We start from the raw sequence: 11475 nt of genomic DNA, 5'->3' as shown, positions 1-11475 counted from the left end.
AAAAAAAAAAAAAAAAGCATTTGAAAAAAATTATTCAAAGAAAAAATATTTTTTATTTTTATTTAAGTGAAGTTTTTTTAATCAAAAACTATTTTTTTGATTGAAGTAATGTTATGCATTTGGGCTACATTTTGGGAGATTTGTGTCTTTATTATTCAATCAAAAAATAAGTTGCTTCAAACAAAAAAAAATATTTTGAACAGAAGAATCACTTCAATGAAACTTTTCAATCATAGAAAAAAGTTTTTGAATGATAAAAAATATTTGAGACTAAAACAAATGTATTTGAACACTTAAGGTTTTCAATGAAAATGTTTTCTTTGAATGACACAATCCTTTTTGTGTTTGGCCCATATTATGGATATGACATTTGTGTCTAAATCATTTAATCCCCAAAAAGTTGGTTCAATCAAAAATATTTTCACTCAAAAAAATTCATATGCAAAAATAAAATTGCCGTCCCCTAAAAATATTTAAAAAAAAAAAAAAAAAAGTTTTTATTTTAAACTTTTTTTTATTGAAAAAGTTTTGAAGTCACTTTTTTTAACAGTACTTCAATCAAAAAAGTTTAAATAAATTTAAAAAAAACACTTAAATAATTCAAAGAAAAAGTTATCAAATGCTTTTTTAAGTCTCAAATTTATTTTTGCAAACACATTTTTTTTATGATTGAAGTGACTTTTTTGATTGAATATATATATTTTGATGGAAGCAACTTTTTTTTTGATTGAATAAGACACAAATCTACCTCCATACACAAACTACAAAATAAAACGGCCTTTCAAAATACAGTACTCTATGTTGATTTAATTTACAAAGCAAATTTAATATACAAAGGTAACGTGACATACATTTATTGTCGTCTACTAACATTATCAAGACTTAACTGTCCTCAGTTGCATGTATTTTGTTACATTGTTACAATGTAATTACAATCCAAGGTGAGGCTAATAAAACAGCATGGGAAAATAATAATACAAAATATAAACTCAGAAGGGTGTTGCAAAGCAATGTAAATAAATGATGCAAAAATACATTATTTGGAGACAACATTGTGAGCATATAAATAAAACTTGGATAATAAGTAGTTGGGCTACGTTTAAACTGTGTTCCCAGCATCCATGGTTTCCACGGGATTTTGAACATTTTCTGCCTGTTTTTTTTCAGTCTTACAAAGTTTCCTCACAGCCAGTACCAATGTTTTTGTGACAGGCTGTGAGTAAAAGCATTTGAGTCTCAGGGGTTCAAGGTTAGACTGCTGCACTGTGTTAAAAAATCTATTCATCTTGATTTTTGTATAAGATTCGCTGCACCTGTTTGGGATTTTGCTCTGTGTTTAATTGAGCGTTCCTATGTAGCGAGGATGTGTCCTTCAAGATATACAATTTGGTTGCAAAAAGTTGGCCTAAAGGTGGAGGTCATCAATCTTTACCTCAAAAGCCATTTGGGTTTGCTTGGCTGCGGGTGGCGGTTGTTAGATTTGCCTTGCACTTGTCTAATAAGGCTCCCCTCACACTGCTTGGCATAATGCTCAATTCCCATTTTCAGTTAAATCTGATCTGTTAATGTTTTAGCAACACAATGCTAAATCTATATTCCAGCGCACAGAATGACATGATGTAGCACAATCGGTCGACAGAAGTAAATATGGACCGTAGGTAGGTCTAAGTACGGATGAACTTGTGGCAATTTCAAGAATTGTGTGCTGCTTCAACAGACTGAGGTCTTCCAAAAGAGCTTGTTTTAGACTGAGGCAGCTGCTGAGTTTGTTCCAGGGATGGGAGCATAAATTCCAAAGTCTATTGTTTTTGACACGGATTTCTTTGTATTTGTATTTTTCCATCCCACCTTGCTATTAGTGCTAGTGTTAGTCTGTTTTGGTGAACGAACGTCAATGACACATAGGACATATGAGCGCGACCTCAGTGTCTATACTGTATTCACATCAGACATCCCATTTATATCGACATACGAATGAGGACAGATTGATTAAAAAATTTTTTTTCTTAAATAGTGAATTGCACTGTTCGCTTTGCACGAAAAAAACCCCAAAAACAAATACATTTTGCATTTGGGCAAAACATTAACTAAGCCCTGGCTTGAGAATTGGGAGCTGGGGTACATAATTTACAAGAGCTTTGCAGACATATCCAAGTCAAAAGCAGTGATCTCCAGACGACCTTTCTGCAGACTTGTTTCCATGAAAAATGTGAGTTAGCTACCTTTAAAAAGGGAATACATGGTGCAGCTGTGATTGGCGGCAATTGTTTCAGGCCCACAGCAGTTCAAACCTCCCGCTTTCAAATACACCTGCTTGTGGGTGTTCACCAAATTACAAATAGCCAGTCTATAATAGCTCTTTGTTGCTTGGAGCGCGGAACAAAAAAAGAGCCAAGAGTCTAAAAGATGTACCGTCTACCACAGATGCTTTCCAGCCAGTCACGTTCTGATGGGCTCCCTCACATTACTGAAATTTTAATCAAGCAAGGTATGACACATTCTTTCCCATTCTGCTAAAACTTTCTAGATAGGAATCGTGGCAATCAGGATGCTTTGGAGCACTAAAACTAGAAATGAATTTTCCTGTCTCATTATAACATATACAGTATGTGCAACCGATTTGAGTGATAAGTAAAAAAGTTGAAGGGGACAAATCACCTTTTAAGTGCATTACATGTCTACAATGGCTTTTGCCTAACAGAGAAAGCCACCAAAAAGACAATGTTGTGCCACATTCGTCTCCGTTTGAAGTGCGATTGCTGTGACCTCAAGGAACATAATGTAAGACGTAGCATTAGTTGCTCATGTCAGAGTTTTCTACACTGACTGTTGAGATAACATCTGGAAGAGCGAGGTATTCGAAGAACATTTTTTTCCTCTTACAAATGCAATCCAATTGTGATTGGCTTAAAATAAGTAGTTTTTAAACCTTAGAAATATTATAAGGTGTAGGTTTCTGACACTGCGTTGAATATTTTGCACAATATTCCGTTATTTCTCTACATATCATGCATGCTTGACAAGTCTCACAGGTCTCAGTCAAAGCATTTCAAGTACTGTTTTGCCCTGTGTGCGGATGTTTTCAAAGAAAAGTATTCCAAAAAGGCGTTTCACTGTGGGTCCGTGCTTGATGATCCTACAATGCCATGCTGACGTAACACATTCCTCAGGATCTGATTCTTGGATTTCCAGTCTTCTACCTGAGTAAAAGAGATGCCGAGAGAACAGGCAGGCTTCACTTAGCAGACTGATCGGTTATTATAAACGAAACAGAGCCATCAAAAATACTTTGGAATTTGCAAATCAGCTGCACGCTATAAGAAACCTTTATAAATTGATCAACTTTTCCAAAAGGAATTTGGCCATCGTTACATAGTGTATGGTAATGACACATTTAAACTAAATTGTGGTTAATCTTCATCAGACCACTTAGCCTTTTACCCTACATCAAGATCACATTAAAATAATAAATACCTTAACATTATGGTCAATATCCATCTTTAATATGTAATTAAAAACATTCTTTTCCCCCACAGCAAATACTGCAAACAGTAATTCCATACTAAACCAGACACCACTACAAAAGCTTTGGAATCAAATGTCGTATTTGACACATCTTCACCCCCATTTTCAAATTATAAAACCCAAACAACCCTGAACAAACTATCAAAAGTATACTTCTGAAGGGGACATAAGCATGTCTAAAGATGTGCCTGGTGAGGGGCTATTCCGTAATTGCCAATTTGTAAATGTAAACGCTAAATATACCCATCATTTTGTAAGTAATGTATGTTAAAACACTGTAATTTCATCAATAGGGCCCACTGTATAATATTAAATTATACAAGTGCCTATCTTACACACAAACGTACCTCCTGTCGGAGAAGCTGATTATCAATCCTAAGTCGATCTAGTGTGCTGAGATCTTCCCCCAATTTAAGGTTGCTCTGTCGAAGTTCCTTGATGTAGTCACACGCTTTGGACAAAATCCCCCCCTTACTCTAAACAAAACAGGAGCAGTGAGACGTTAACATCACTATCTCATATTAAAGGCCCTACAAACTGGAAGCCAACATTAATAAAGTATTTGATTAGGCTAAAGAAAAGTGTTGTTAACAAGCCTGATAAATATGAATTAGTATAAACACTAACTTTATGTCAAATGGCTTAAAAATGGGGGATAAGGCTGGTTCGTCAGATCTGATGTTGTAGGCATGTTCAGTGAGCATGTTCTGTGCATATGCAATCTGCAAACTCCTAGGAGTGCTGAACCACAACTCTCCCTCACGGAATGAGAATCTGCATAGCCTAAAATGTCAGTATTTTTCTTACATTGCTGACAGTCAGTTTTAAGACAACTGTGGCACTAGGCACAATTCAAACATAGGGAAACATCTTGCTGACAGTTATTCAGATTTATAGACACTTCGTGTTGTATATCACTGATTACATTTGTGTCTTTTTACAACTAAATATAAAACTTAAACTGAAGCTAGAATGCCTAAATGTCTGAATACAGTGGTAAACAGCTCACCTGTCCCGTCTTGGTATAATCTATGTTACAATCTGGTATTGTCTTTGACAGCTGCACAATCCAGTTATTGATTTTGTCCCGACGTCTGCGTTCAACTAGGATGAGAGATGTAAACATCTTTTTCTTCAATCAAACTGACTTCATCATGTTCATGAAGTTGCTTACCTTCGTTGTGCTGCGCACGTCGTTTCTCATCCCTGGAACCCCGAGGAGCCTCTTGTTTTCTGAATATCAAGCCAAATTAAAAGATTTATCAAGATTAAAATATTATAAGCAAAAATGCTTAAATTGTGTTGAATAATATTGTAAATACGCTATGTATGGTTGAGTTCGAGGTGCGATTGTCCTTTGACTGGATCCTGTCAAAACCTCCTGGGGTGACATCATCACATAGAGTTGCCCTGGAACAAAAAAAAAAAAAAAAAAAAAAAACAATTTGCTCGGTATAATTTAGCATTTAGCAACTCTGGAACTTTTTCTAGCTCGGGGGGGTCAACTGTTTTTGGGTATACACAAAGCACATAGGGGATTTGTTACCTGTGGGTGTGGTCTGGCTGAGCAACGTGTCAGATGCTTGCACTGTGGTCACCATGGTTCCTGTTGTGGCATCAGCAATGGTAGCAGGATAGTACGTGTACTGTGTCTCAGTGCTGCTATCTCCCTCGAGCCCTTCTGACTGGGAGAACACAGCCTGAGATAAAAAGTAAAATCTATTTACTACACAAAGAAATTATCGTTCTGATCCAACTGTCATTAATCTGAATTACTACTGAACCAACATTGAACTATCAAACTATCCAATGCGTTGGCACAGCAAGGATTGCTTTGAACTAATACCCTACGTGAAAATTGAGTTTTTTTTTTTTCTCCAACAAGAAGCTTGTTTTCTCCACTAACTGTTCAGAAACAGATGTTTTTTTTTTTTTTTTACCATCACAGAACACAAATTTCTGTGAGTCTTGAAAAGGCAAGCAAAGGGAAGGTCTATACATGTATATGGGCATAAATACCCATTGTTATATGGTTTGCCAAATGCTGTTGTTATTCAGTATGGGGGTTGGGTGGGTTGTTTCGTGTTTTTCGTACATTTTTGTATTTTTGGGGGAGGGGGATTGTTGTTTGTCACGTTTTGTATTTGTACATTAAAGAATTGAAAAAAAAAATTTGAATGGAAAAGACCAGTGCAAAATGAGCAGTGCAATATGCACTATAGGCTGAAGGTTGATGGCCCATGCAGGAAATAAGGAAATGATTTGGAGAATCTGCTGATACCGACTCCCGATCTGATACCAAAAAAAAAAAAAAAAAAAAAACTTTTTTTTTTTTTTTTTAAACTAAAGTTCCAAATATGTTACAGTTCTGTACTGTTTTACAATACTTCGTCTTACGTTATTTCCGGAAGTGTTCTGGAGTATAAAACATATATTTTTTTATTTCTTCTGGCAATGCCATTGTATTTCTGGATTCATTTGTCACTTTTTAGCCCTTAAAAAACAATAGCTTGGATAGCCTCCAAGTTTCAAGATCAAGACAATTGGTTAACGAATGACAGAGGAGTAGGACTTCAAAGTTAGTATCCACAAGATAAACAACTACCTTGACAGGCCTTCAACATGTAAAAACTGATGGCGAAAGGCAGGTCTTAAAAATGGAAAAAACTGGGATCTCATCCATCCTAGTTTTTATTTATTCCTTGTCTGTACCGCTTATCCACACAAGGGTCACTGCCACGCCACCAAACCCTGAACAAGTCGCCAGTCGGTCACATGGCACATACAGAGACAGTAAAGCATCTCAACACATAGTCACACCATCACCGACCAGTTCAAATTCCAAACCGCCTGCACCGAAGTAAGACCAATGTACCACTAAACCATCGATGAATCCCAGTCCTAATTGTCTCTATCCCTCTCTCTCTCCCCCCCTCCCTCTCTCCAAACCGTCTGCACCGAAGGAAGACCTATGTCCATTACATACATACATATCCATTACATATGTAACCATTGGTGAATCCCAGTCCTAATTGTCTCTCTCTCTCTCTCTCTATTTTATAAATATATATATATATATATATATAGAGAGAGAGAGAGAGAGAGAGAGAGAGAGAGAGAGATACTGTATATATATATACAGGTGTGTGTGTGTGTGTGTGTGTATATAGACAAGCAGCACATAGTGTAATCCTGGGTTACATAGGGAAAATATCCAAAAACACTGTCCACACACAGAAACCTCCTTTGCCCATGGTCTTGGGACTACCTATGCTTTGTTAAGTTAAACGTTGAAAAAACAGCATGGGTTATCCATGCACGATGTCAATTAACTCACCTGCGTGACAGCCTGAGTAGTTGCAGGAAAACCAGTGACCAGACTCACTGCTGCAGCTCCATCTGTCTGACCTTCTAATTGTCCGTCCGACACCTGAATAACTCTGTAAGTCACCTGAAAATGAATAACAATTAAAAAAAAAAAAAAAAACAGACAAAGTCTTGCATTACCCCTTTACAGGCAGCACAAAGACATGTGAAGCACCAATTTAAAGCAGCTCGACATATAGCTAATAAAATAATTACCAATTTTGCAACTCAAGTAATATGATATCGTAGATAATCTTTGCACAAAAATCTTTTGTGACTTCAAACATTATTAACCACAACATGTTTTTAAACTGTGCACCCCTGTCTTGATGCAGTAAAATCTGCTTTGGAATACCCGTACCTTTTAATTGTTTGGTTTTGAAGACCTCAGCCAATGAGTTAACCCAGTACTTCTCAAATAGTGGGGCGCGCCCCCCTGGGGGGGCGCAGAGCGATGCCAGGGGGGGGCGCATGTGTCCTCGGGGAACATGCTTTTTATTATTTTATTTTATTTTTGCCGTACTGGAATAAAGTGTACTTGCACATCCACTCAGTGGGTGGCAGTGGTGCTCTCATTTTCAGAGTGCGTGCAGTATTTTTGAACTAAGGAAGAGCACTCAGCACACAGATATGAAGAGCAGTGTGCCGCCGCCGTTTTCGAAAGCCGTTTTCCGACCAGTGTTGTGCCGGAAAATAGCCGCCCCGCGTGAAATGTCCCCCCTGACGGGAACGCTCATTTATAACGCTTTATTGAGGTGAAAACATCAAATGTTTTCATGGACGCATTACAGCAATGGATTTAGGACTGTAAAATCAGTTTTAAATAAATAAATTAGACAAAATACTAGTACTTTATTTTAGTAACAAATCGTCGACTGGGCCACATAACCCATCTTTGAACAGAAATGTATTAGTCTACAGGTTTTCACGACCATATCTCAATGACAATCACACAGGTATGACATTTATTAGTTCAAGCAGAGTAAAATAATACATATATTCACGGAACAAGAACATAGTTTCCATGTCCATCGATTGGTAAGAAAAAGCTGTACGAGTGACGTGTGGGTGCTCAATAATAAAATAAACAAACAAATAAATCAAATAAACGCTCAATGAAGCGTTATAAATAAGCGTTCCCGTCAGGGGGGACATTTCACGCGGGGCGGCTATTTTTCGGCACAACACCGGACTTACTCACGCAGGGACCCACTGTCTTGTCCGGTTCTCACGTCGCCGCCCGAGAAGTGCCATTTTCGGCTTGGGATCGTCACGACGACCGCCCTCACCTACGGTTCTACCTCGGCCGCCGAGAATGCGCTTTTTTCATGCCGTTTGCCTTTTAGCTTTGACTTTTAATACAGTGGATGATGAGGAAAGACCACTGTTTACTGTGTCTAAAAATAATTATAGCGGACAGCCAGAAGCCAAGTCAATTAAGACGCCACTTAAAGACATTCGACCCCAATCTCATTGATAAGCCGCTTGATTGTTTTTCAGCGAAAACGTGCCGAATATTGCCAACAATCGTCCTGCTTTGTCAGTGTTATATCAGTAAACCAGTGAGCATTGTTAGCATGCTCATTGCAAAATAACTCCACACCATTGCATAGGAGGTAATACTGAGTGTGAGCAGCAAAAATAAAAACTGTCCTTCTGTCCAAGGACACTCTTTTTTTCTTTTACTCAGTTTTGTTTTTTCGGTCAAATTTTTTGGCATATTGTCCTCATGAGTGAATGTTTCTAATCTAATGAATTTGTTATTCTTTACTGATTTAATTACATTTTATTTTTCTGTATCAAATGGTCAAAAATGTACCTTGAGTGTATTTTTACAGTTTGAATGTGACTTTTTTTTTTTTTTTTAAATTCAGGCAAATTGATGCTCGTCAAGTCTTCTCTGTTACAAACAAAACAATGTTAATAAAGTAATACTTTATTATAAGTGGATCTATGTTACTTTTTTTCTTTATTAGAAAAAAAGGACACAATGTTAGACAGATGCGTATTTATAATAGTAATTTTATAGACAAATGATACTATTTACAGTGGCGGCAGAGAGTTGGGGGCAGCGCGAAACATTTACGTCTTGCTTTAACAGAAAATAATTGAGAAGCACTGAGTTAACCAAACGCACACATGTGAGAGAAAGCCAAGATGAAAAAAACAAGGGGTGACCATTGAAAATTCCACTCAGGAAGACTTGATGATTTGGAAACCAAAACTTGACAATTATTGGGCAGAAGTGCAAAGCACTGGTTCAGTGTGCTACCATCAACATTTGCACCATGTATAAAATAAAAAAGAATACCAAATATTAAACTATTACATAAAACATGGGTTAGAAGGTCATCTGTCACCTTCCTACCTGTCCACCTCCTCCTTCTGTCTTAAATAAGTATTTGATGGGTTGATCTGTGAATGTTGAGGCAGACTGAATGGCTGCAATTGCTGCTGGGTCCTCTGCAGTGGCCACTGAACCTGTTGGAGCACATAATCAGCCGGAATAATTATTAAAATTTGTTTCCACAACTAAAACTACAGAACATTGTATACTCAGTGAATGAAATGAAGCATATATCCAAATAACCAGAAGCAGGTAATTACGCATTACATGTACTCCATTACATTTGAGTACCTTTTTGAGAAAAATTTACGAAGAGCAATTTTACTAAGCCATACTTTTTACTTTGAGTAGATTTGTGGATTTAAAAAAAAAAACAAACAAAAAAAAACGCTCTGCTACTTTGGTCTACACAAGAGTCGATGCCAAGAGCAGCTCTACCAATTTCACCAATGAGACGTCGCAACAATAATCACATGACTCGATTATACCAATTAGACACAAGCTTGCCGTTCTATGATCATACCAGCCTGTTCAATCACAAGATGTCTTTAAAGCACCGTAAAAAATAAAGTATTTGACATAGAGCGCTGCCCTCAACATGACTCGAGAGTGCGGATGTTCACCTCTCTCCCAGTCTTTATTTGGCACAGATTGACCACGGAAAACCGGAGATATGACCCTTTGAAACTCACAATAGTAACTATGAAGGAACTACTGTATTCACTATTCAAACTAGGAAATATTTTCTCCACTAGATGGCACTCATGCTCTTTGGACAAATAATGCTTCATTTCTGTCATTTTTTCTCTCTCGCCAGAATTCAATGATTATTATTATTATGTTTGTATTTCTTTGGCTTAATGTGGTTATGTAATAGGTTATTGTACAGTATCAATGTAACAACAATTCAAATAGATAACTTTGTGCTGAGAAAAAAAAAAATCAAACAAATCTGTAAGCAGTTACAATGTTACTCATTACTTTTCTTTTCACCAAGTACTTTTTTATGCTTGTACTTGACTACTTTTACTTTTGTAATATTATTTTGAAGTAACACTGCTCTAACTTGAGTACAATTTTTGGCTACTCTACCCGCCACTGCAAATAATGTAATGTCAAAGCGGTGCTTAAGGGGAGTTACTGAAACAGTTTGGACAGTTCACACCCATCACAGCGTATAAATTATTTCCTTGTTGGCCATTTGACCTCCTCACCTTCCTCATTGACAGTAATACTACCATCTGGATCAGGGCTTTTTTGTTGACTGCAAGACAAAGCAGACGCTCGCATGTAAGTGAATTAAACACGAACAATATTTGCAGTCGGCTTTTGGCCCACTCACTTCTTCATTTCTGTCGATAGTCCTGGACGAGGAGCCCGCCTTTACTCGCTGGCACACCCACGCTGTGGGGAACGTTCACGAGCCTGACAGAAAACGCAGAAGTGACTTCTAATAGGACTTAAAAACAAACTGACAGCACATGTGTGTGTTCTAAAACGCCTTTACTGGCTCATGCGTGTGTACTTTTTTTTTTCTAAACTGAACTACATTGATGTTGTTGACGGATTTATAAAATTGATTGTAAAGCATAGTCATAAAATAAACCGATTCATAAAATGTCGTATTCTATATGCTTTATGATGTACAACAAAAATAGGTAATACACTTTCAGGACCCAAACCGGAAGTTGGGCTTTTTAGCTAACTGGACGAGACTGTTGTCGAAAACGTTCGGCCCCAGCGGTTCTTTGCAGATGTTTTACAAAAGACCTCGTCTTGTGGGTTTTAATTAAATGCACATTGCAGTGAGTCATGCCAACAATCTAAATGTAATTGTATGTCGATAGACGACGTACCGCCAGCTACATTTTGGTGAGCATATTTTGCTGAGGATGAACAAAGATCTACTTACACCGAGGTTTGGATCCTCCCACAATATTTGTCAACAGCATTAAAGTCGACTTCGCGCATGCGCGACAGGAAATTACGTCAATAAACTCATGCCCACACAGACCAGGGAATCCAAGCCACCGTGTTTGCTGGATGATGTGCACTGCACTTTCCAGTTTTGTGTCCTTCAGTATTAACTTGTATTTGCAACTTGCAAGTCACTGAGCTATATCAGGGTGACAGTATATTTTATATAGTATTTTTATGAACCACCAGTTCTGTGTTCCAACAAATAAAGTTTTGAAAACTAAAAACAATTTAATGATTATTTTAAAATGGGCAAATAA

General features: G+C 37.3%; 1 protein-coding gene across 2 annotated transcripts; it reads right to left on the bottom strand.

Moving 5' to 3' along the window:
- Positions 1-46: 46 nt before the first annotated feature.
- On the bottom strand, positions 47-11223 carry usf1 (upstream transcription factor 1). Of its 2 annotated transcripts, none has more exons than XM_057839375.1 (11): positions 11151-11223; positions 10581-10663; positions 10453-10502; positions 9260-9372; positions 6863-6976; positions 5072-5225; positions 4848-4935; positions 4700-4758; positions 4535-4629; positions 3873-4001; positions 47-3200 (listed from the first exon to the last, which is right to left on the bottom strand). In XM_057839375.1, exons 2-11 carry the CDS (start codon positions 10586-10588, stop codon positions 3111-3113), a joined length of 900 nt encoding a protein of 299 aa, XP_057695358.1. In that variant the 5' UTR covers positions 10589-10663; positions 11151-11223; the 3' UTR covers positions 47-3110. The 2 variants fall into 2 exon arrangements, with proteins under 2 accessions (XP_057695358.1, XP_057695359.1); XM_057839376.1 differs by having other exon boundaries at positions 11095-11157.
- Between the last annotated feature and the right edge of the window lie 252 nt (positions 11224-11475).

The sequence above is a fragment of the Corythoichthys intestinalis genome, chromosome 6 (assembly GCF_030265065.1).
Source record: "Corythoichthys intestinalis isolate RoL2023-P3 chromosome 6, ASM3026506v1, whole genome shotgun sequence".
Lineage (NCBI taxonomy): Eukaryota > Metazoa > Chordata > Actinopteri > Syngnathiformes > Syngnathidae > Corythoichthys > Corythoichthys intestinalis.
This window is presented reverse-complemented; position numbering and strand designations above follow the sequence as displayed.

Coding starts and splice junctions, on each gene's coding strand:
- usf1 (XM_057839375.1), bottom strand. Junction 6,977..9,259: donor CAGAAGGAGGAGGTGGACAG/GTAGGAAGGTGA, acceptor ATTCATTTTCAG/GTGACTTACAGAGTTATTCA. Junction 4,936..5,071: donor CAGCCAGACCACACCCACAG/GTAACAAATCCC, acceptor TTTTTGTTCCAG/GGCAACTCTATGTGATGATG.